Source organism: Etheostoma spectabile, chromosome 18, assembly GCF_008692095.1.
Source record: "Etheostoma spectabile isolate EspeVRDwgs_2016 chromosome 18, UIUC_Espe_1.0, whole genome shotgun sequence".
Taxonomy (NCBI): domain Eukaryota; kingdom Metazoa; phylum Chordata; class Actinopteri; order Perciformes; family Percidae; genus Etheostoma; species Etheostoma spectabile.
Window position 1 is genome coordinate 5,288,654 of NC_045750.1, and position 27,163 is coordinate 5,315,816.

General features: G+C 42.2%; 1 protein-coding gene across 1 annotated transcript in view; it reads left to right on the forward strand.

Moving 5' to 3' along the window:
- Window positions 1-27,163, forward strand: part of adgrg6 (adhesion G protein-coupled receptor G6) — a 99,271-nt gene that overhangs the window by 34,750 nt on the left and 37,358 nt on the right. The window contains 7 exon segments of the mRNA XM_032543622.1: window positions 6,595-6,660; window positions 11,992-12,063; window positions 15,366-15,552; window positions 20,220-20,461; window positions 21,643-21,873; window positions 22,071-22,130; window positions 26,065-26,340. Coding sequence (XP_032399513.1) covers window positions 6,595-6,660; window positions 11,992-12,063; window positions 15,366-15,552; window positions 20,220-20,461; window positions 21,643-21,873; window positions 22,071-22,130; window positions 26,065-26,340 — 1,134 coding nt within the window.

The window sequence follows — 27,163 nt, forward strand, 5'->3', positions numbered from 1 at the left end:
CCATAAACACGCCTAATCGCTTCTATGAACTCATAAGCCTTTCTATAAAAGGGGCCTGATTGGAAAGTATCCATTTATAAAATCAGAAAGTGCTGAATATTTACTAGGTCCAGCTTCTTTAATGTGGGGATTTGCTGCTTTTCCCTCTTTTGACAGCATTTTATTTATTTATCCAGGTAAGTTGATTGAGAACAAATTCTCATTTGCATCGGCGCCCTTACGCATACACACAGTTCATCTTTCATACGTGGAACACACACACGCACACACACACGCACACACGTACGCACACACACACACACACACACACACGCACACACACAGATATACATGCACAGAGAAATATGGACGCACACACACATACATACACACACACACGCCCACACACACACAGTTACGCACACACACACACAGATATACATACACAGAGAAATACGCACGCTCACACACACACACACACACACAGAGAGATGCCCACACACACAGATATAAACAATCACACACACGCACGCACGCACACACACACACAGATACACATGCACACACAGAGATGCACACGCACACACACGCACACATGTATGAATGCACACAAATACGCACACACACGCAGATGTGCACACACAGAGATGCATACACACGCACGCACACAGATACGCACACACACGCTGACCCCACCCGGCCACCCCGCCTCTTTAACCTCTGGGCCCCCCCTCCCCTGGGGAGCAGATTATCTTTTGGTTTGGGATTGTCGGGACGGGAAAGCAGGTGATTTGAGGCTGTCTCCCGAGGCTCTGGGATATCTAAACTATTAACAGGACCAGCAACTCATAAAGATGAGATGAAGTTAATTGATCCCTGAAGGGAAAGTGGGCAATCTGCAGCAGCAAGGAAAACACAAACAGAGGATTAGTTTCTGGAAAACAAAAACGCTGCAATAGTGCAGTCCTTTCAGAAAAATGCTTTTTTTTGTGATTGTTGCAAAAATCCTTGATTATGCCGCACGTTTTCTTAAAAAATGCGGTGGAATAAATGGGATATTTCTGCATTGAAGTTGTGGGAACTTGCAAAAACTGGGGTTTGATGAAAAAGAGACTGTTTGTCTAATTACGTCACTTCATAACGTTCCCATGGCAACGGGAAAATGGCTGCTCTTGTGTGACGTAAACAGTTTTTTCTTTGTGCTAAGATATTTGTGAGTTTTTTGGCATTACTTTGCGCGGAAATCGGCGATTTATGCGGCGAAAGTGCAGCGTATTTGAAAAAATGCGTTCCCTGTATAAATATGCCGACTTTGGCTGATTATTCATTGATGCATTAAATTAGGCGATCGCATAGTCACGTTTTTCTGGAGGGACTGGATAAAGTCTACCTGTGCTACATGGTGTGTGTGTGTGTGTGTGTGTGTGTGGTGTGTGTGTGTGTGTGTGTGTGTGTGTGTGTGTGGTGTGTGTGTGTGTGTGTGTGTGTGTGTGTGTGTGTGTGTGTGTGTGTGTGGGGGGGGGATGGTTCAGTTACACTTTAATACACCGCACAACCCAGAAACAAATAGCCAGATCCCTTTTTGGTGATGAACTCTCCGCGCAGCGCTACAACAAACTGTGTTTGGAAATGTAAGCGTAAGCTGCAATATTAACTTGTGCTTGAATCCGTCTTCATTACAACGTAATGCATTAACTAAAAGCTCAAATTAAACTGATGTTCACCACTGCTTCAAACTACAGAATCCCGTTTGATCCGAGTAACTCTCCTCTCTTGGCAGAACGGCGCGTCTCACTTTGTTTACCTCGCTTCCTTTAACGAGGCTACCGATACGGCGAGGACCATCTGAAGCCATGTTTATGTTCCTTTTTGGTCTATTCATGAGGCTGGTGTTGGCTGTCGCCAGGCGCCCGCCGAAGAGTGAGAGTGTGTGTGTGTGTGTGTGTTGTGTGTGTGTGTGTGTGTGTGTGGTGTGTGTGTGTGTGTGTGTGTGTGTGTGTGTGTGTGTGTGTGTGTGTGGTGTGTGTGTGTGTGTATTCGTGTCCATGCTTTATTGGGCGAAGTGTGTGTTTAACTTTTGCAATGTATTTACTTCTGTGTCTTTCATCTTTTATTGATCCCAGAGGACGGACACCCACACACACTCTCACACCCACACACACACACACACACACACACACACATATGCACGCACTCACACACACGTTGATTCAGAAAATAAAATCTAGTTTAAGTTTTTACAAAAATATTTTATTTGCACTAAAAGGAAAATTATTAGATTTTTCAGTCAGTTGATTTTTCTGACACTCAGCAGACATAATGTGATTCTCCTCCTCCTCTCCCCCTCTCCTTCTCCTCGCTCCCTCTCCTCCTCCCCACTCCTCTCCTTCCTTCTACTTCTCTCCCTCTCCTCCTCTTCTCTTCCTTCCTTCTTCTCTCCCTCTCTTCCTTTCTCCCTCTCCTTCCTTCTACTTCTCTCCCTCTCCTTTCCTCTCTTACTCTCCTTCCTTCTACTTTTCTCCTTCCCCTGCTCGTCTCTCCCTCTCCTTCTTTCCCTTTCCTTCCTTCTTCTCTCCCTCTCTTCCTTTCTCCCTCTCCTTCCTTCTACTTCTCTCCCTCTCCTTTCCTCTCTTCCTCTCCTTCCTTCTATTTTCTCCTTCTCCTCCTCGTCTCTCCCTCTCCTTCTTTCCCTTTCCTTCCTCCTTCTCTCCCTCTCTTCCTCGTGTGCTGATACATGTGCTTCTCTCGTACAGTAAAACACATATTTTGACAGTAGTGACTACAGTACTAGTCTCCTACCTGGATGCCGAGTGAATACATCAAATTGTGGCGGTTGTGTGTTTCTCTCCATTGTGGCCGACACGTTCTCCCTTATTGAGCTCTATGGGTCTGCAGCAGAGCGGCACAAAGCAGCGTTCATTTTCTCTAATCACTCTAACATGCTGCTCACAGGAAGATGAGCAGAGAGCACAATGGAGGGAACAGAAATGGGGGAAAGGTAGAGGAGAGTAACAAAGTCCATAATGGAGAAGGGGAATGAGGGTATAATGGGGGAGAGAAGGAGAGGAATTGGAGGATGAGACACCGCTTTATCACCTAAGATAGATTTTTATCTCCTGAAGGAAATTTGTCTTGAAAAAACGAACAGTACCTGCTGTTCAGAACACAACATAGTACATACATACATACATAATACAGTACATACATACATGCATACATACAGTACATACATACATGCACATGTTATATAAGTACATACATACACATGATAGATACATACATACATACTTACATACATACATACATACATACACACTACTCTATGGCCAGCTCGCAAGCCCATACGGTGTGTGTGTGGCATTCCTGTGGTTTTGTTTCTGGTCTAGCTAGATCAGGTGGGTGTTGTAGTTTTTCTAACGTTACTAGTTGTTGCAACAGCATGTGAAAACACTAAATTTGCTTGACCAAAAAGAACCTTAATCTCACGATTAACAAAATTGACGCCATTAAAATGGGTTTGTGTTAACGTGTTTAACTGACAGCACTAATGCATACAACACATACATACACACATACATACGCCACATACAGACTCGCTTTAGCTTAAAAGGTGCCCTGCCTCACCGAACCGTTTTTCCTTGCATGTTTTGAAATCTGTGAGGTCCATATGTTTGTGGTGTGTGTGTGGTGTGTGTGTGTGTGTGTGTGTGTGGTGTTTTGTGTGTGTGTGTGTTGTGTTGTGTGTGTGTGTGTGGTGTGTTGTGTGTGTGTGTGTGTGTGTTGTGGTGTTGTAAGATGACTGGTGTGTGACTGCTCCTCCTCTGTCAGCTCTAGAAATAAGAAATCTGGCAAATTACAGCTGGTCAGTCTGACGTCATGTTGCCTGAGCTCATCACTATATCCTGGGTAAATGATGCTGATAGCCAGGCTCTCATTGGCTAGCTGTTAGCCAATCAGAGTCAAGCAGCTTAGCTGGTTGAATATGAATGAGAACTGGCCCAAATGGAGCTGAGTCACATACTTTCTGCAGGCTTTCTGTACCACGCTAGAATGGCTTGAAACAAGGTAACCAAGGCAACCAAGTTACAGAGTCCATGGTAGAACTTCAGACATTATCACAAAGTAATGAGATACGTGTGGCAGGGCACCTTTTAAAGAACAGAACAGGTGGGGGGAAAAAAGTGGATTATGACGGAGCACAGTCTTCACCTCTTTTGAACCACATGCCAATACCGGCTGATCACTGGCATGATTTACTGACATTTACTCCAACATTCCTTCTGTTACTGTTCCTTCTTTTACTGTGTGTGTGTGTGTGTGTGTGTGTGTGTGTGTGTGTGTGTGTGTGTGTGTGTGTGTGTGTGTGTGTGTGTGAGGCTCAACACAGTCTCTGCTTTCACTGCCCGCCTGTTCGCCCACTCCATCTGAAGGCCTGTGAATACACAGTATGTGTGGGCCGGAGCAGCCGGATTACATTTCAAATGGCCAAAGCTCTTGAGGAGCGCTTTGGTTTTGGCCGCTGTAAGCACATAATTGGACAGACAAACTGTTCCTGGCATAAAAAAAACCCCAGCTGGAATGTGTTTCACTGAAAGCAGCCAAATTTGCATGCTATCAGAAAAACTATGCGAGAAAGTTTCTTGAATGCAAAATGAGATTCATGTCCACCCAGCAAACATTACATTCGGACAAATTAGATTATCATATTAATGAGTCTGTGCCTTATACCAGACTGGTGAGGTCGCCAGCTCTTTTCAATGTATGCTGGGATAATTCACCTCAAACCTGAGCAGGATTAGAAGTTTAGACAATATGTAGATCAGGGATGCTATTTTCACTGGAAAAAGACGTGTAAAGTTCTAGGATTATCATTTTGCAACTTTTGTAACTTTTTTTTCCTAATTTCTGTGTCTATCTCAGACGTTTTTGTCACTTAAAAAAAAAATGGCTCTGTTTCCAACATTTTTGACGCTTTTTGTCACTTATTTGTCGACATAAAGTCCTAAAAGTTACTTTGCCATAATAAAATTTAGCAAAACATTGATTACAATTATTCTCAAAGTTGGCAAATCTGCCAAACTCTGCTTTGAATGTCATGTAATTGCAGTTTGAAAAACATTTTCCCGTCTTTTTGGTTCGGCTAGCTGGGTCACAATCAATTTTTAATTGATATTAGCCTGATGTGGGAATACTCAGATTCTAGTCAGAATGTGAGTCTGATTCTGCTCCATCAGGCTGTGATTTTGGGGCGTGTCTCAACCCAAACAGGAAAGAAAATGCCTCTGTACTTAATTGGATAGACCTATAACCAATCAGAGCAATGGATAGACCTCCAACCAATCAGAGCAACGGAGTATGTGACGTATGTTGAACTTTTGCTGAATCCTGTAGGAAGGATGGCAAAAAAATCTTTCAGATTTTCATTTTCTTTTAAAATGAATGCGCTGTCAATATCTTCTTATAACAGACGCAATAGAGGAATCTACACATCTCAGTTCTCCAGCGGTGGTTGATTACGTTACTGTTGATCATCCGTCCATCATTGCATAAAGCCCCGCCCTAACGATCTGATTGGTCTGAACAGCTCTGGTTCGAGCATAGTTGCACCAAAACAGAACGGAAGTACAGATCCAACATCCTGGCCTCAAATGTTGTGGGCGGGGCTAAGTTTGTCTGGCATCCAGGCTCGATACTGCAATATGTTGTTCTATTTCGTGTGATACGAATAGGCCGAGCAATTGAGTCTTACATATGTGCATAATTGCAAGGTTAAGAGCCTATACTTTTTGTTGTTTTTTGTAGTATCAACAGAGGGCATTTACGTTACTGTAAATCCGTCCTCACTTGATTACACACTGTATTACCTTATTATGATATAAGAAGTGACCCGTGCAATGTGCCAAACGTAATGAGCCCCATGAAGAGACAGCCCAGCATATGACGGTAGCAACAGCTGAGAAGATTTGGGTCTGTGGTGACCAGGTCCACCCACAAACTTCCTTCTCTCTTTAGGCTACTACTACACAACACACACACACACACACACACACACACACACACAGACACACACACGGCTTTAGTGGTCCCCTAATACTGTATCTGAAGTCTGAAGAATTTATTGATTTAAGAATTGTCAATTTCAGACAGCAAAAAAGATTTTAGTCAGCAATGTGAGTTTTTTTGTTTTCAGTCTTTTTGATTTGATAAATCGTTGTATTAACCAACTGATCTGAATAGATAGATAGATAGATAGATAGATAGATAGATAGATAGATAGATAGATAGATAGATAGATTTTTAGTCATTTAGTAGCAAGACAACCATAACACAACAAACACATAAACACACATACAAACGACTGTGCAATGGTGATAGTGCAAAAGTGAGCAGGGGTTGAACAGGGCAGTAGATCATAATTAAATTTTAACTATGACAATTAAATATTAACATAATTATGAAAGGATAATGAATATCATTTTGTAATACTGTACTGATCCAGAGGGTGAAAACATGACCTTTTTTTTGCTAACCTGTCCCAACATAAAACCCCTGTTCCCTGATCGTTTTAACTGATTAACCTTTCTGTTTTTAATCTCCCCTCCCCTTCCCCAAAAGGTGTCACCCCGCACAGCAACACACCACTGACTACCAGCTGTGACTCTCCAAGACTGGGCTGCCCAGGTAGGAAAAACAAACACATCTGCATGCTGAGCACTGTCCTCAGCAACTGGTCCAAAAAATAACAAGACTGCAAAAAAACTAGACCTTTATTTATCCATTCTTTCTGTTTGATGATGATTTCAAAGTAACTTCTTCTTTTGAACTGCAAAGCTCACTGGGAACAGTTGCTCGGCAGATTCTTGTTTTTTTCTAAACCAGAGCGAGCAAGAGTGGAGTGTGAGGTTTTTGGTCGGAGCGTCACCTTATCTCCCACTTCATCCTGCTTTAATTTCGCTCCTGTACCGCTCACATGGAGCCTATTTCATTGATCTAAGCCCAAGGGGAGTTTCGGGCATGTCCAAAATCCACTTTTGCTAGTTTGACGTTGGAAAAAAAGGGCCTGTGCGCTGGGCACATGGTTCAAAAGAGTTGTTGTTAGTGTCTTCATTAATCAGAGGTGTGTTCTGGGTGTAACATGCAATCAGCCAATCAGAGGTCCTCTCCCATTCCCTTTAACAGCCAGGCGTGTTTGGACCTCAGAGCATTGTTATGGAGGATTGACACCGTCATATTTAATATGTAATCTTCTGCATGCCTGTGTGCTGCTGCATGTCCCTGTGTGTGTATCAAGCATAGTGTGCGTATGCTGTGCATAAGCCTAGGATCATTTTACTAATTTGCTGTTAAAATAACAGTGAAATGCTGCGTTATTGACTTTAGAGGTTTTTGGTGGTCAATGGCGCGATTGCTTCCAGCTGCCTCAAGATAGCAGTATGCCCAGAATGCACCCGAACACACCTCCCTGTAAGACCAGCATGCCCAGAATGCACCTGAACACACCTTCATGCATTTTCTATTTAAATGACGTGGGCACTGGACGGTCTTAAACTAGCAAAGACACTCGCCTTGGGGCTTTGCACTGCGTTATGCCGGGTGTGAGATAGGGCTCCATAAGTTCGAAGAATGCCTGAGCCAAATTACTTTCTGCCACCACTACTGCAGAATGTCAAACAGTTCTTCAACATATCCATTTCAATCTTTCCTAACCTCTGTTGTCACCTTCTGAAGGTTTGTAGGTTGAGTTTAATGCATCACTTATTGGGTATAAACTGAATGCTTATCTCACTTGCATGCCTACTTTCAAGAATGTCTAACCAGCCTAAATCTTTCAGGAAGAGTTCAACTCAAACTTTAGGTTAAGACCTTGTTTTCCGACGCACTTTTAGTTGTCAAATGTACCATGGCTATGTTCCTTCCTTGAATTATTCACTGATGTACACACACTGATGTGAATGATTCCCAAAAACCTGCTGCCAAGAAAGTTGTCAAACTGCGGTTCTCCTCCACAGTTTCATACATATTTAATTCAGAATGAACCCACTGGGATTCAAACTCTCAACCTTGGCAACATCGGTTCCCCACTATTCCCATTCAGCTTGACAGGATGATGTTTTTTGCCGTCAGCGTCTGCTCTATGTGCCTCGTTAAGGAAGTCCCTATGCCCGCAAAGTTTTCCTCCCTAAAGCAGCTTAACCCTCACAATGGATTTTGGACGTCTTGTCTTCTGGACGTCAACCAGACTTGGTTCAGAGGACCTCCACGTTCCCCAAAGCCCAGAACACATTCTAGCCTCCAAACTTTATGGTCTTAGTTTGAATAGAAAAGGAGATGGGGATGTTAGAGGATCAGAAGGGCAAAATGTGAGAAGAGAGATCTGATTTAAGAAGAGAGAGAAAGTGATGAGCAGACAGAGGAAAGAAGGCAATAGGATAAAAACTGAAGAAACTAGAGGAAGAAAGATGTTTTTAGTGATAACACATTTCCAACCAAATCAGCACATATTTGCAGGCTTTTAAACATTGGAAAACCTGCTAAAAATAGCCGATAAACTTCCCGTTGCCAGGTGCGAAGCGATCAATGTCTGGAAAACCTCAGCAGTGACAATGTTACAGTGCTTACTTCTTACCTATGTTGGTAACTTACTCAGTCTCTTTCAAACTCGGTTCTGACTAATGTTGTATGATGTCCGAGTGCTAAGATGAAAAAGAAGTTTTACTAATACCAAAGAAGATATAGCATTTTCTTCAGAAAAAAGGCTGAGTGTCCCCCAGGATGTCATGTTTCCATCGCTGCCGATTGAAGCTGGAGCCGATAAATACCTGGAACTACTACCAGCCGATTGCAACCTAAAGACAAAAGCCAGATGTAGTTCTTTGTTCCATTGTTAAACAAATATTTACACATCAGCTTCTCCCGTCATTATTAACTCATCTTACAACATGACATCACTTTGCGTCAACATACACACCCACTTTCTTAAGCATTTTGAGCTATCCGCCTGCATGTCTACGCTGTATACGTGTCTATGCCAGGGGCGTAAAGATACACACCACTTAGCGCGCTGTCGTGAGAAGAAAGGACCCCCCCCCCCCTGACCAGACTCCATGTGCAAAGTTTAGCCCTTTCATACTACTCAATACGGTGTAAATTCACACGTTATCGCGAGGTAATGTGAGTCAATGGAGGCCAAACGTTGTTTGTAAACCCGTTAAAAAAGAGAGTATGCGTCTTGATAACACGCCAATAATGGCAGATGAATTGGAGTGTCACACTTACACCATGCCACAAGATCAGGCTGCGTTGTTGTCGGTTGTTTGGACAAAAGAACAAGCAAGAAGCACATTTTAAACAAATTTGTCGAAAGAAATGTGAATTCAGGCCGTAAGGGTAGAGGGTGTGATATGTTGTACAGATAGTTACGCCCTTTGATTAATGATTCTCGGCTCTTTAATTAAATTGATTTGAATTCAAACAAAGACAGGAGTTAGGTCAAGTTGGTTGAAATGAGGACATTCTTCAAAAAAAGGAATCAGATGTCCCACTCTGCTTGATCTTAACTCTTCTTCACAACTCAGCCCAAGTGTCTGCAGAGTGGAAGAAGAGTGTAGAGAGGTTGTAGTTGATCAAGCATTCACTCTCTGTGGCTCACTCCCATTAAAACAACTTAGAAAATAATCTCTGCGGTCTTGATCTGTTAATGACAATTTCCTTGAATGACCCCTCTGTGTCCTGAGGAGACCATACGTGAAGTAACCAGAGAACGTTGTTAAAGAAGACCACCTTAGGGGGCTGTTCGGTCCCTCGCTGCCTGGCTAAAACCATTGTAAATGGAGTCTGATACGTGCACAGATCGTGACCCAAGGAAAATCTCATTCTGGCCAATCACCTTTGCTCCAGAAAATCACAGTATCTGTAACTTACAGTAGCAATCGGTCAGAACAGTAGCTTAGGGGCCAGCTGGCGACGTGACCCAAAACTCACTCCCTAAATGTCAGTTCTCACAATATCCTGTGCTAAGGATTCCTCAGAGGGACATTTTTCTAAAGGTCAGTTTTTCTGGGATTGGGCTCCAGAGAGGAAAAGGAGTCCAGCCATTTCTAATCGAGCTGCAGCTTGGGTTTCCAATTATAAATGACTACAGCAGGTCAGCAGGTAATGGGACGGTGCTCCCAGGGTTATATGTTAAATTCTGGAAGTAGATTGATCCATATAGTGCAGGGCTGACTGTACAGGATAACCTTAATTGAGGCCAGCTACGCTTGTTATTGTGCAATGATAAGTTAAATTCCAGTGAGTCCTTTATCAAACAGTATGAATGTGTCCCAGTCCAGGATAGGAAACTAACAATGTAAAGATCAACAAGCCACTGACAGACATGTTCAAATTTGATTCATTCAATAAATTAATTTTTTGTTTTAAATCCACCAGCAATTTTCATATTATACCAACATTTGTAGCATCCTCATCCTTTTTGGTTACTATATTAGTAACACTCAGCCCAGAGTAATTAATTAATAGTAAAAGTTATCATTCTCCCCAAAACAAGTTTCCTTTTTATTTTTAAAGAAGTATAGAGAAAAAAAAAACTTTTGTCACAATTCTTTACAAAAGTTCCCATTAAATTGAGTGAAATCCTGGAGGGACTGGCAGTGGTTCAGTGGTATTTGTACCAAAGCATGCATTTGTGCAAGTGCATGGGTAAACTATAGATGCAGAGGTGGTAAAAGTACTCAGTAAAAGTACAAATACTATTCTGTAAAACTGCTTTGTTACAAGTAAGTTCTGCAGTGAAAATGTTACTTAAGTAAAGGTCTGTAAGCAGGGTTTGTATGGGTACTTGAAATCCTTGAAAATGCTTGAATTTTGATGTTTTCAAGGTTTGAAAAGTGCTAACATTTTGGATAAAATGCTTGAAAGGGCTTAAAATTGTAACTGTAGTTCTTTCATAACAAATACCTATCTGACTGAATAGTTCGTCAATTAAATGGAGCAACAAAATGGAGCAATAAAATGGAGCCATAAAATGTTGGCGAGCCTAAAATGAAACTTGCTCGCTTGTGCATGTGTGACTGAGCATTCACACACAACTATTGGCCAGGCGTCCATGTACAGGTTTTATCCCCTATTGGCTATCCTAACCTTAACCACGTGAGCTGTCAATGCCTAACCCCAACCAATAGAGTGCGGCACCCTGACAACTTTTAAAGTGGAATGTTTTCTTGCCCCTAAGTCTTCATCAGTAAAAGTGGCAGCAGATGGAAATTAAAGGGAGAGTATATTTTCTGTGTGATATGGATTACAAGCTACGTTGGAAATTAAGAACAAACATAGACAAGACAAAGGAGCCGAAATTAAAGTAAAGTTAGTTAGGAAAAGAAAGAAAGAAACGAGGGTTTGCAGTGGTGGCCTAAAGGTTAAAGACGGTGAGCTTGTGACTGGGATGTCGTCGGTTAAATCCCCAGACCAACAGGATAAACTCTGGGTGGGGAAAGTGAAATAGCTCGCTTGTTCCCCCCTCATTACCACCACAGAGGTGCCCTTGAGCAAGGCCCTTACCCCCCAACCGCCCCAGTGGAGCTGCTCAGTGGTCAGCAGATGATACTGTAACAGGAAACATCACTGGCTCTATCTCTGCCACAAGAAAGTTTAAAAAAAACCAAACACAAGCTCTGAACTGGCTGGGAGTTTGTCTAATAGCTGAATGTTTATTGCAACAACAAAGCACTCGCTATGTCTCGCTCTTCTTTTTTCTTTCTCCTGTGAAGCAAAGCTGCCTTCAAGAGCGGCCAGAAACGTTGAAATCCATAAACAATCTTACATAAAAACAGTAAATGTGAAATATAAAGTCTATATAACGTCACACAAATGGCCATTTTATTGACGCACCCATACACTGCACAACCCTGCGGCTTATCGCTGGATCGTTGTATTGGTGTGAATGCCCCGTGAAGCCCTGGTCACAACCATTCATTATCTACTGCATCTTTGTCTCTCTCATCCCAACCCCCCCAGCTGCTTCCTCTCCCACCACCCCATCCACTGACTCCACTAACACCATCAATGCTACTAATGCCATCACCGACGGTAAGCAACCCTCATCCTCCTCTTCATGCAGCCTTCTTCTAATACCCTTCTGACTTCCTTCTCCTTCTTCAGCATCTGTACATTTCAACTCCTTCCTCTAGACCTTTCTTTTCACTCCAGCACTGTCCTTCCCCCGTTATTTCTCCCCCCTACTCTAGTTTTTTGACCTCCTTTAACCCCATCCCTTTTTTTTGAAATGCTCTTTAATGTTGACCCGATCTATTTTTTTAAAATATGCATTCATCACTCATAACATGGTTGACCGTGGTTGGTTTTATTTTTTTTTCATATATGACAAATAAATTATTCTGATAAATGAATATTTAAAAAATAAATTAAAAACAGATGGTCAACCATGTTATGAGTGTTGGCGTTGTATAGTCTGTCCACCAGAGGACGTTCTATAACGTCCCTGTTGGCAACACTGACTCTTTTTTTTGTTATTGTTTTTGTTCAAAGGACTTTAAGTTTCATATCTTAACTTTGTATTTTTATACATTTTATATACCAGAACTTTAATATATTTTGATGTTCCTCTGTTCTGTAGCGATGATAAAGTGTCACAGAACCGTAAACTCACCCACTACCTTTCCCTAAACCTAACAGCATCAAAAAGGACGCCAATAGTTCCAACCAAGCGTGTGTTATATGACGCTAAAGGAGACGACCAAGCGTGTTATGATGCTAAAGAAGATTACCAAGCAAGTGTTATATGGCGCTAAAAGAGACGACCAAGCGCGTGTTATATGACGCTAAAGGAGACAACCAAGTGCATGTTATATGACGCTAATTGGAGACAACCAACCGCGTGTTATATGACGCTAAAGGAGACGACCAAGCGCGTGTTATGCGACGCTAAAGGAGACAACCAACCGCGTGTTATATGGCGCTAAAGGAGAAAACCAACCGTGTGTTATACGACGCTAAAGGAGACAATCAACCGCGTGTTATATGATGCTAAAGGAGACAACCAACCGCGTGTTATATGACGCTAAAGGAGAAAACCAACCGCGTTTTATACGACGCTAAAGGAGACAACCAACCGCGTGTTATATGACGCTAAAGGAGACTTTTAGCGTCAATAACAAAGACAAAGGCACCTGACCAAGCTTTCGTATTTTACGATATGGGATTGAGAATGTGTTGACATTTAACCCACATCCGCCACAAGATCGGGTCAGTTAGGTTTAGTAAAAAGATCGTGGGTGGGCTTATAAAATCAACGTTACAGTGCCGCGTAGCTGCTCCTCTGCCCAGTGCGTTCCATACAGATGCTGAAGGGTGATTTTTGCGTCATATCTGACGCTAAGAGCCATTGTTGCTGCATGGCGCTCACTTTTTGTCGGCTAAACTTAATTGTAATGGTCTCTGATTTTGTAGGATATCGTTTGAATTGTTTCACTATGATAACATACAAACTCGCTCATGAGGATGCTTTGTTCAGCTGGTTATCTTTAATGTTTAACTCTTGGTTTATATCAACAGCAACTTTAAGTTCCCCTTCTCTTTTGCCTCTTGTAAAATTAAGATAAATTTGGGCCCTCATCTAAGATCCAAAAGGTAGACTTTTTGAGGAAGTCATTTGAAGTTCATCACTAAAAACACTTATCCTGAATGGTTTTCTTAAGAGTTTTTTTGCTGATTAAAAAATCCAAACCCCCCCTGAATTTTGGCCATTTTTCAAGGACCCATGAAAAGTTGCTCGGAGCTATATTACTTTTCCTTGCTCCTCTGAAAAATAAAACCCTCTATTATTCATTCGTTGACTCTATTATTCATTATCTACCTGCGAAAAAAACCCAGCTAATTACTCTCTGATGAAATGGTCCGGATGAATGTGTTTGACTCAGGAGAACTGAGACTAGATAAATATTATCTACTACTACCACGACATAAAATCTTTTCATAACTTAATTAACCTTTCTGTCAGATAAATGAACATTCCAAGAAATGTATGAAAATCAGCTTTTTGATTAGGGTAGTAAGGATGTTTTTGTTCTAACAAAGCAAAGTGCAGTTCACTTCAATTTTAAACTTCTCTGTGAAGTAGAAAATATCCTTTACTTTGCACATAATACAAATTAAAGTACACATAGTTTGAGAAAACCATGTGTTGGGGGAAAATAATCGATTCTTAGATGCGTCGCTATTCTCTCTAGAACAAATCAATGCTCGACGCAGATAAGTTAATAATTGATTATTGTATACAAAATGTGTACAAATTAGAAACATAGGGACTGAAAGAGGACGGGATAATGGACAACAACTTAGAGTTTAGGAAAGAGGGCAGAAAAAAACACAAATTGCCAAAAGGACAACCAATTTAAATTTTGTATGTATACACATGATCTAATTAAACATGCATAAAATAATTAGGCAAACACACAAAGGCTGTTGATCTATATAACATGTGACCACCTCATGTTTCATGTTCTAAGAAACCAGTTCTCCACCTCCTGGCGACCGTCATTGTCACCGTCTACCGCGTGTGGCGTTTCATTTCCCCGTGGTTGCGTCCCCCCAGAGACCGCGGATCGTGTCCCGGCGCCCGTTGTTCAATTCGTAACAAAAAAAACCAAAGAAATTAATCAATAAATCAAAATAACGTAATCACATTACATCTGACCATCTCATGTTTCCTGTTCTCCACCTTTTAAACATGACTGAGCCTCTGACATCACAGTGAGAGAAGGTGACTCAGCATGTTTAAGACTTAAGCATGTTATGACTACATAATAAAAACCTCAGTAGACTAAACATTTCATTTAAATTTCATTTATTTTTCATTTGTGACAAATACTGCATATGTCAAAATCTAACAAACTCAGATTTATATGTATATTTTTAAAATCACACATGGGAATGTACATAACAAAATTAATGCATCAAGATGATAATATTGATCAATAATCGGCATGTGTCATATCCACTACGGGATCACCTCCCCATTTCCCACCATATCATTATTTCACACTGCATATCACACTGCATACAAACCATCTTTATCACTCTATTTTTATATACGTATATAGCATCTCAGAGCTGTGCTCATTAACCCCCTTTTTCTTTCACACTACTTTTTTTATTCCATGTTGTTACATTTCTCTTACGTACATGTTGACACTGGAAAAAAGCTGTTGCTTCAATCATGTTGTCCGCGTTAGTAATGACAATAAAAGGCATAATATTCTATATTCTATTCTACAAGCGTTGGGCGAACCTAAATTTCGGCCTTAAAACTATTTTGTTTTCCATGTGTGGTCCCTCTCGCTCTGCTGTATCCTATGATTTGTGATGTCCAGTTCTTCCTTCCATCACTACATCTCCATCCACCATCCCCACCACTAGCATGCCTCTAACCCCCACCATCCGTACCACCACCACCACCTCCACCACCACCAGCATAACCAGCTCCTCCTCTGGTAAGGCTTCATCTGCTTCGCTGCGCTGTCGTTTTCCATTAGCATCTCTGGACTTTCCATTTAAATAAGAACCAAACAAGTGATAATTACTGAATGTAAAGATTACAAATGTACCCCAAAGCAGTTACATTAATGCATGTTTTATTTACCATGAACACAACAAATTGCAACTCTACAGGCTTTAAAGTCAGTGAGTTTTAAGTGACATTTTATTCAGATAGGTTGAGCTAAGACGTCAAAAACGGTCATGCCAGTTTTTCCTCGCCATAACGGGAAAAACCTTTTGAGCGCTGTTTAGCGACTTCCCCGAAAAAGCTATTATAGGTCATCCAATTTCATATGATACAGACAAGACATCAACTCTGGATTTTATGAATCAATTGCGGATCATTCAAATAAAACTCCATATGAATCGGAAAATCTACTTTTCAAACCCAGCCCTAATTCAAATGTTCTTCTTTTGGAGAATACACTCAGGGTTCAATGTTGAGGTTGTAAAACTGTACTTGCCTGAAGTCTAGGTCTACTGGCACTAGGGATGTCACGGTATAAAAATATAACCTTGCGAACATAGTGACCAAAATTATTACTGTTTTCTGTATTATCGCGGTATTTTTAAAAGTGATTTCAAAGCCTTTAGCACCAACTTTTTTTCCTGCACGTTCTGCAGACAAGATGATCTTCAATCAGTTGTCCTTCAGCATTCTTAAATAACCGGAATATGCCCAAGCTGCAGACTTAGTCCTCTTAGAGGGCGGATCCATGTCCTGAGCGCTGTCATCTCTAAGAAATGCATGTTGGATGCTACGCAGTGCATCTGCGCAGCAACTTCAGGAGCCTGAGAATAAACAGAGAAGGATTAAACACGCGGTTTCCACATCGAGGTAATACATCGTTATAATGATATTTTAAATAAAAACGGTAATTGTTATTGTCAACATTTTTACGGTGTGTTACCGGTAATTGTTACATCCCTAACTGGCACCTAATACAAATTGTTTTGTTTTATTACTGGTTATCAAATAACGACAAATACTTAAGTAAATTGTTATATTTTAATCTTTATTGACAATGTATGTAATGTACACATCATGAACAGTGTCATAGATGAGTTAAGGTTCATACTGAAACTGGGGGCTATTACTATTTTTATTTTTAAATAAAACTTTAATAACTAATTGCAGGAAGTAACTGACCAGAGAGACAGTTTCTATCTGGAATTTGTTTGACCGCAAATATTTTAGGTAGCTGTATTTGTTCTATGTAATCGTTTCAGTTGAAACATTTATATTTTTGTAGTTTCTTAACTGCAATATCTGCAAATGAGACACATGCAAACAATAAACATTCAAAGTACTTTAACACCATTTAAAGGTGCACAATGAGCTCAGGAAACATGACGTCAGACTGACCAGCAGTTGTAATTGGCCTGGTTTCTCCTCTTATTTCTTTTCAGTGTCTAGAGCTGACAGAGGAGGTAGCAGTTCTTTTTCCACAAAAAACGGTTTTGTGTTGCAGGGCAGCTTTAAAAAACATGGATTACAAAAAAACTGATTTGAAATGATTGAATCGGGCAAGTGGGTTGTTATATTTACTTGCCCTAATTGTTGAACCCTGATATTCTTTAACATCATAACAAGGTTGGTAAATTTTGCCATACTGTATGTTCCTGGCACACTCACGACTGTGTCACTCAGGTTTAGAGTTTCAGACAACTATAGACAAACGTAGCTTCTCATTGGCTGCTGAATGGAACGTGCTTAATAACTTAAAAGGTGCCCTATGAGTTCCTGCATGGTCACTTCTGTTGACGTACCAAGTAATTAAAAAAACAAAACAGAGCCAACTCGCAGACAGCAACACACTTGAAATGAAATTACCCAAACCGGCAAGTGTATGCAACATCTTTGTTATTAAACGTCGCTAAGGTAACATGTGATTACGTGAAGTGCTGTCCCAATCCAATGTATACCTTTCTGAGCCCATGTAGCCTCACACACTCACTCAGCACCTGAGATCAATTAAGTCTGGGAGTCCTTAGTCCTCAGGGCTCACTTTGGTATTGGGCCACTGTCACAAACCCCCACCCCTCCCCCAACCATCTTGTCGGTGATTGGCTGGAGTGTTTTTTTGTATTTTGGTGTCTATCCTGTGCCTCTAGTGTTTGACGTTTACGCCCCTGTGTTGTCACCAGAGACCGGGCTTTTTCACGGGGTGTTCAGGGTGCAGGCAGCTAGCGGATCAAGGAGAGATGTCTACGTTTTGAGACAAAAATGAAATCGTACTGAAACCATGCAGGAACTCATAGTGCACCTTTAACCTAAATTGACTCAGAGATGCTTTTGGGAAACCTAGTTTGTGCACTAAATGTCAAAAAAGGCTTACCTTGATCGACTTTAGTTTTTTCTCTGAATCAAGAAAGACTTTTGAGATTGCTTTGGAGCTTCTCCCATTAACGCAGTTTGTTTTGTTTAACTGACATGCCGCTTTATTGTGCTGATCAGTCATGCCTACCTCTACCATCACCATCATCACCAGCGCTGCCTCCTTTGCATCTCATGCCACTAACGTTGCTTCAGCCAGCGGTACAGCACATGGTAAGGTAGCTAACCATATCAAAATATTGTCACTAGCTAACATTGGAAGCCAAAGTTCTGATTTTCTCCTGTTCTGCCAATGATAACGTACAATAATGTTGTTTATTTTGTTTTGTTTGCTCATTTATACCAAAAAGTTTTTTGTTTTAAGAAAGAGAGAAAAGTATGAACAAAGAATTCATTGAGAGCTAAAATATCACCATGTTTCACTTCAAGCTACACGCCGTCCCCACTAAAAGCTAGCTTGCTGTTTTATCATCAACTATTTCTTTTATCTCTCTTTCTAAAAACATGATATGAAGTTTCCTGTTAAATGTAAATTGTAGCTGTGTTTTCAGTGTTGATATCCCTGCAATTGGGCTTCGTTTACAGGTTTTAGTCTTTGTAATGTAGCTGTGATTTTACACTAATGTCCCCACAGTGTAGCTGTGTTTTTACGCTAATTTCATCACAATGTGGCTGTGTTTTTAGGCTAATGTCCCCACATTGTTTCTGTGTTTTTAGGCTAATGTCCCCACAATGTAGCTGTGTTTTTACGCTAATGTCCCCACAATGTGGCTGTGTTTTTAGGCTAATATCCCCACAATGTGTCTGTGTTTTTAGGCTGATGAACCCACAACGTGTCTGTGTTTTTAGGCTAATGTCCCCACAATTTGGTTGAGTTTTTAGGCTAATGTCCCCACAATGTAGCTGTGTTTACAGGTTATTGCCCCCACAATGTTGCTTTGTTTTTAGTGTTGATAACCCAGGAATGTTGCTCCATTTACAGGTTTTAGTCCCCGCAGTGTAGCTGTGTTTTTAGGGTTTATATCCCCGCAATATAGCCGTGTCTACAGGTTGTAGTCCCCACAATGTGGTTCTGTTTACATGTTGTCGTCCCCGCAATGTAGCTTTGTGTTTAGGCTAAAAACAGCATCAAAGAAGTTTCTCATTTCCTTGCAGGTCGGTGCACATTATGCCTACAGCATATATGTCTCTTAACCCAACTGATGTTCTGTGATTGTTTACTTTTAGCCCAACAGGCTACCAGCAACACGTCAACTGCCTTATCCGCTACCACTAACCAAACAGCTACTAACCCCACAACGCCTGGTAAGAGCAAAAATACTGCGGGGAATCTACACTATAAGACTGACTTCTGTATAAGCATTATATATTTAGGTGCTTGTGCAAATAAGTCCAATAGTGCAAGGATAACGTCTAGAGACAGCATTAAATATGGACAAAATAAGAGAATGATGTAGACATAGTAATATAAAAACCATAGCAGTGCAAGGACAAAGTTTAAAAAGAACATTAAATATGACATTATATAGGAAAAAAATGGGCATCAAGATATACACAAATCAACAGTCAAAATTAGAGATTTGAAATAATAGGGTTACAGTTATTGTTCAAGTATTAAGTCAGACCTTAGTCCAGGCTGGAGGAAGGAGGAAGGGAGGGGTTGTGAATATGGGCTAATACAACCAGTACACAGTGTAAGCAGTAAACCTGTGTGAGAACTTGATCCAAACTGGGAGCTTTCTTTGGTTTACACCTATCAATCTGTAACAAGTTATTGTTTCATGGCAACAGGGAGACACTGCCCTAGTGGGTCACATTTTTGTGTTAATTTAATTTAAATAACTTCTTTAAAGGTCCCATGACATGGTGCTTTTTGGATGCTTTTATATAGACCTTAGTGGTCCCCTAATACTGTATCTGAAGTCTCTTTCCCAAATTACAGCCAATAGAGCCAGTCCCACAATGAGCTTTCCTTAGTATGTGCCATTTCTGAGTCTGTAGCTTTTGATGGGGGGGGGGGGGGCAAGGTGGAGGCTGGAGGTGTGACTTTGACCAATTGCCACTTTGCTTGTTTGATAGCCATGATGTTGCTTTCTCTCTCTCATGGATGGGCAAAGCAGAGAAAGGGGAGGTAACCTAGCCCCTTATGACCTCGTAAGGCGCAAGATTCCAGATCGGCCCATTTGAGCTTTCATTTTCTCCAAGGTGGAGCAGGATACCCAGGACTCGGTTTACACCTATCGCCATCTCTAGCCACTGGGGGACCATAGGCAGGCTGGGGGAACGCATATTAATAAAAATTAGACAAAACATAAAGTAAAACTTTTATGCCATGGGACCTTTAAATTAGCTTTCTGCTGATAATTTACATTTCTAAAAACACTCATACTAATACAATCAAAATGCACAACACTGTAAGAAAAAACTATCCCTTTTTTCGCCTCTTATTCTGTCTTTTGGCCTTCTCCCTTATCCTCTTGTCTCCCAATGTTTCATCTCCACAAACAGTCCCAGAAATGACTTCTGCACGGCAGTTACTAACTTCTAACCAACCGTCCACTAACATACCTACTAATCCTGCTTCCTCGTGGGGTAAGATACACACTTGCATGCCTAGATCGACAACAAATGTCTAAATACTCTCTTGTCATTCCTTTCTAGTGGTTTCTTTATTCTACCCATTTGTTTTGTCATTAGAGAGAAAAATCTAGAGCTCCTAAATGCATTTTCAGGGATGCAAAGTTGTAATGATAATTATGTATTGTGTAAAACACAATGTGGTGTCATGCAGTTGTGATTCCAAAATAGATAAGGAGAATGATTATTTTTGTATTCTAGGTTGAATTCTCCCCCTCTATCCTTATGTTAAAATTGACGGTAGACCCCCCCCCCGATAAGTTTGCCCCCCTGATTTTGCTTTTTCTCACTACTAATGTGTTTTCTCTCTGATTTAGATTCAGATTGTGTATTTAGGTTCCTTGTTTCTTAATTATAATGCTGTAATTGCTGCTTCTCTTGTCGTCGCAATTTGATCCATAGAATAACCAAACCTCATCCAACTAAAACTCGTCTGGTTTGGTTTCCTCTCCTATGGTGCACACATTTATATAATCATGTTTTCTATGATGCATTGATCCTGTCTTGCTATTTTGTTTCTTTGGGCTGCCTTTCTAGAAATGAGCAACATAGTAGTAATAAAGGTACAGTTTTCCTAATCTCACACAGGAAATTTGGGATGGCTCATTTGATGACATAAATGTGTAAGATACTTCCTAATCGCCATTGTGTATTCTAATACATTCAGGGGTTTTTTACCTTGAAAATACTTTTTTATTACTATTTATTAACTGTAATAGGTCTGGGCAGTATATTGTTATTATATTGATATATGAGGCTAGATCATAATATTGTAACATGGCAAATAAGTGTTGTCTTTTCCTAGTTTTAAAGGCTGCATTACAATGAAGTGATATCATTTTCTGAATTGTCATACTGTTGTTTTATTGTTTGCCTTTACCCACTTAGTCATTATATCCACATTACTGATGAACATTTATCTAAAATGTCATTGTGAAAGTATTTTGTGAAAGCACCAATGGTCAGCCCTACAATATTGTTGCAATATCAACATCGATGTATTTGGCATTTTGTTATTGTTTATTTACATATCACCCAGCCCTAATCTGTAACCTGCTTTTTTGGTTTAATGTGCCGTGCCGCGGCGACAGCCAAGAAGTCTACTGTGAGATCTTCAACCAAATCCTCTGCAATAGCTGCTCCTGCGTCTGTAATTGCTCCTCAGCAGCCTGAACCCCTGTCCTCCCAGTCCAAGACTCTGGCTGCTGGTCCTAATGCTCGCAACAGAAGACGCCGGCATGCTTTAGGAAGAACTACTGCTGGTTCCAAACCTCCAGCTCTTCCAGCCACTCTAATCAGACAAACAAGGCATGCTCTCATTCCCAGCCCCCATGGAAAGGCTTCCCATCGTACCTCCCATGTATCAAGTCAGTTTAGTCCTTCAACTAAAGCTCCTAGTCTTCCAGATACATTATCTGAAACAGGACTTTTTCCTCCAGTTCCAGGTCCCCCAGTTACACCTGAACCCTCGCGTCCTCGACCCCCAGCTTCCCTCCCCAGGCCCCGAAGCCATCGTAGCTCCAAAACATCCCTGGGGTTCATCTCCACCCCTTTGATCTCGCAGGGGAGGAAGAGGCCGACTGGAGGAAGACGTCCAGCTTCCACAAGTGCACCCCCCAGGCTAGTGATCAACGTCACTAAACCTGCACTGCCAACCAAACTCAAATCCACAGCCAGGCCTGCATACACGACACAAACAGGTGGATTTAAACACACAGCTGGCTACATGCATGGGTTGAAAAATGCAACACACATGTTGGGAAATGCAACGCACACAACTGTTGGGCCACATGCATCCACGCAGCCTACATCACAACCAAACTTCTTTGCAGACAAGGAGACCCGTCCAACCACCCAAGAGTCAGAGCTCCTTCCTGAATCAGGGGTTTTAATCTCGTCCCAGGAGTCATCTCCGTGGCAACATAGGGATGAAGCGTTGGCTACAAAGGAATCTGCCTCGGCAGTCGGGGCGGCACCCTTGGCATCATCATCTTCATCATTGTTGTCGTCAATATCGGTGCTAAGCAACAGAAAGAACAAACCTGTGGCGCCGCAGTGGTCGTTGCTGAGCATGAGCGGAGGGGAAAACCAAACAGTTGCCAAAGGTAACTGGACAGATCTACTAGAGCCACTGGGCGATGAATATTCGTCAGGATCTGAACTGTTTGTGTATGATTTGACTGAGCTCTCGGCGGAGAGGGATTCTTTAAGCTTGTTTGAGTTAGATGCTGCCTACGCCTTGGATCAACCCGCCACCGTCCTTCCAGCCTTCGACAGCCCTGACGGCACAAACAAACAATCCTTCAACAGATCAGACCGTCATGTTGCTTCTCTTCCTGTCACACAGCCCTTAAATAATTCAGAAAACCAAGCAAGTGGCTCAGCAGCAGGCGACGAGCTTTCTTTCACCCGCTTACAAGATGGAGTGATGCCAGAACCAGTTACACTCATCAGCATGCATCAATCTCCTGTAATAACAGTAGCATCAGCAAGAAATGAAATTTCCTTCACACAAGATGTCAATCAGCAACTTGACACATTGACTTTTCAACCAACACCATCTCTCACGGTTCCCTCCCTTTCATCCCTTTTCTTCATTCAGCTTTCTTTGCCAGTGGTACAACAAAGCTCCACTGCTTTTCTTGCAGAGGAGATCTTTTCTTTTTCTCCAGTGCCACAGATGGAAGACATCGCCCAAACATCCTATGCCCTACTTTCTTTAAACCCATTGGACAGTCTGTATAAAACAGAAACGGAAATTACTGAAAGTGATGTTGAATTACATTCATATACAAGTACAGACATATCTACACAGCTACGTTCGTCTGTGCAACTTCTTCTTCATAGACCTCCAACTTTCTCCTCCTCTGTTTTTCCCATAACTTCCTCTTCTAACACTTTTGCATTCCCTCTTCACAGCCGTCACCACTCCTTATCAGCCCTCCTTCCTCTTTCTCCTTCTCCATCCTTTTTCTTAGCATCTACTTCTTTCACCTCGTCTCAAACTCTCACTCTCTCAGCTTCATCATCTATCTCCCATGTTGCCTCCCATCCAATTTACTCCTCAAACACCCACACCCCTCTATCATCCTCTCCTCCTATCTTGTCCACCACACCTCCTCTTCCATCCTCTGCTAATCCTCAGCAGCCCTTCCTCTTCCTACCCTCCTCTTCCAAGAAGGCCAAACAAAAGATTTCCGAAACAGATAGTGTTGTTGAATCTGCTCACGTTCCAGAGTCAGATGGAGTCAGCGGGAAATTGCAGCCTTCTGTGTTGTCATTTCTTTCTCTGTCCACGAACTTTCAAAGGGACTTTGCTGTAACGAGGGTTGACACAGAATCCTCATTGTCTCTTCCTCTCTCTTCTAAAGCTTCACCTGAATTACAGATGCCATTTGTTGAGGGTTCAATGCTCCCTGAATACCACTTTCTCTCTTCTGAAGAGCCCTCTAACAATAAATCCCAACCTTTTAGAAGTCGATTGCCCTTCTACGAGAGTACTCCCGTTGATACGCAATCAGGTTTTTTTGTCCATTCATTTGAGACTTTTACAGACTCAGCTTTAAGTCCAATTGAGCCAACTCCCTCTGGATTATCTGTGGATAATTTGGCATCTAGTTCTGCGGTACTCGCACCAAATTTACCCCCTCAAGCGCAGCCAACTCCTTCACAGTTGCTTGACCCTGCATTGGGTTCATCAGTGATTTTGTGGCCTTCTTCTCATGCAGCCAGTCTGTCAGTCAGTCAGTTCTTTGTTCATTCTGATCAAAGAGACTTGAGCGACAAATATACTCTGCCGCACGATTCACATCAAGGGAGTCAGTCTGACATTGTCTTTGCATCACTGCCAGCAGCTGTCATTTGGGCGCCTGAACGCACCCCTGCTCTGCTGCAGGAAAATATTGATAGAACGCAACGTTTGCACTCAGTGTCTTTGTCTGCCTTTTCTTCATTATCTTCAAATCCCTTCCTTTCAACCTGGAGTCCATTTTCACATCATCTTGACCACCTGTCGCTCATTGAATCTTCCGAGGCTCTTCCTGCTGCCAAAGTGATACAAGTTGCTAGCGTGACTGAAGCGATGGTGAGAGAGAAAGCAGAATTGTCTTCCTTTTCACACTCCCTCAATCCTGTTGTTGAGAAGCCTCTTCTCTGGACTGAGACATCTTCACCTGGGTCACAAGGCAGACAAACTTCCAGCGTGACCTTTACCAGAGATCCATGGAGGCTACAACACACAATCTTTCCTTCACATGTAAACACAAATACCGCAGCTGGTGTTCAAACTAACTCCAGGTCCTTGCAGGCACTCCCTGGTCATGAAAATGCATCTAATCCCCCCACTTCCCCTTTGTTATATTCTTCTGTCTTGGCACCGACTCAGACGCTTGAGCTGCAACTTAACAGAAGTGAACAGCTCGGGACCGCAGCCCCCCAGCATGCTTCAGGGCCAGATTATACGCACCACTCAGACTCGACACGTCCAAACATAGAGCGCCCCAGCAGTCTGATCCACACACACAGTCAGGCACACATGCAGAGTGAGAAACTTAACGTGAGTCAGGGGCAAAACACAGAAAATGCAGAAGCACATGTTGATGTTGGAGGGCCTCAGCATCAATCATCGCACTTAATTTCCTTTGCCCTTACTCCCCCTTTTCTTTCACCCTCCATTATGCCTTCTCTTTCTCTTGCGGCAACTCTCACACCTCCCTCTCCCTCTCTTCAACGCTCTCCCATCCATCCTGGAATCCCTCCCTACATATCTGTCTTCTCCCTTCCCGTCCCATCGTTCATCACTCCTCTTCTCTCTCCTCTTCTTCCCAGTTTGCCAGAAATGTCTGCCAGCATAAAAGAGGAAGAAATTGGCTTATTATCTCCCAGCTTACCGACTGTTGGATTCCACCAGGCAACAACAACCCAATCCCCTCTGGACAACCATTTACACTCTTCCCCAACATCCGCCACATACACTGTTAGCCAGTCAACAGACTCAACCCAGCCGTTCATCCCAATCAGCCAATCAAGTCCTCTTAATCAAGCTTCCACACTCCCTGATGAAAATTGGAAGTCCAGCCACTCAGCAGCTCTTACTGCTGAAGACAATGAAGAGGATGAGGTTTTTCCACAGCTTGCAAACATCTCGCAAACAGCTGATGCTTCCAGGTTTGTAGATGATACAGTATTGTCGCCTGAGGCCTTGAATAATCGCACTGCAGCTGGGGAACTGTCACCGCTCTTTTCTTTATTTGACCCTGCAGATGTTGTTCCAAAAATACATATTGCGGATGAACATGCCTCTGATTTAGGCATGGCTTCTTCGGCAGAGAGCGCCAATGACAACGTAACTCTGCATGTAATGTCAAATGCTCCAACAGGCCATCAGCGTAATGAAAGTCTGAATCCAGAAGCTGCCTTGAACACTCAGTCATTTCCTGTTGAAATGCAAGCTACCGCTCGCCGCCCCACTGCTGCAGTATCAATGCGACCTACTGGCGCTCCAGGTATTCACAACCCACTGCACACTTCTGGCCTCAATATCTCCTCTTCCCCACCAGCCTCCAGATCCCCCACCGTCTCTTCTGTTGATGCCCCAGGTCGAGACTTTATTTCTGGGTTTCAGGATCACCCACTTCCTGGGAGCAACAACCACACTGCAAACACAGAGAGCTTAAAATACCTCTCCATGTCAAATGCAACCACTGTTATAACCGCCAAAGACTCAGAAACAACAAACGCCACCAAGGCCAAAAATGCTTCAACTCTGTTAGAAAATGCAAATGTGGAAGCATCTCAGGGAGGCATGACGGGCATCATACAAGCGCCAGAACTCAGTGTGCATGCAAAGTCCAATTTAACATTTTCAAAGCCCAATTATAACTCAAGTCCAAGTGTGTTGAATCACAGTGGGAATCCCAACTCTGGACTATTCGTGAATGGGGCAGATGTTGACGTCAAAGATGTCCACCTTTCGCCAACGCTACCTGCAGTCATGAATGCTCGCCCTTTTATAACCACAAACAACTCCTCTCCAACAGCTCCGTTCAAAACTGTTAGTTTGTCAGCTAGCAGTGTTGGCCACAAAACTTCCCCGGTGCACCTGACACCATCTGCATCCCCAACTGTGGATTCAGCCGTCAAGCCCGCGTTGCCATGCCAGTGTAAACAACGCTTTCATTTTACATGTCTGTGTGGACTGTCATCAGGGAACAGTATGTCATGGAGTAACAAAAACCTGTAGATTTAGAGAATCAAAAATCTGTAAAAAAACAACACAACTTGTATTAAGTCTTAAAGTCTTTTTGTTTAAAACAGGGCCAAGGTTTAGGCTAAAGTATAACCTGGCCCCTATGTCCCCATTCATTGGTGTCTAAAGGATGTTTTATGGTTGTGCGGAGGTTCCGCGCACAGCTTAAGCCATAGCCTACGTAAGTGGCCTGGTGTTTATATTTGTGTGTGCGTTGATCTGGTGTGTGTGTGTGTGTGTGTGTGGGTGTGTGTGGGTGTGTGTGTGTGTGTGGGGAGAAGTGAGACAGTGCTGGCGATTATCTTCAGAGCGAGTACTTGACTGTAGAATCATAGTGAGAAAAACATCTGCAGCAGGAGAAGAAAACCCTCTCCTTGATTTTATGTTGTTCATGGGGAAGGAGAACCAGG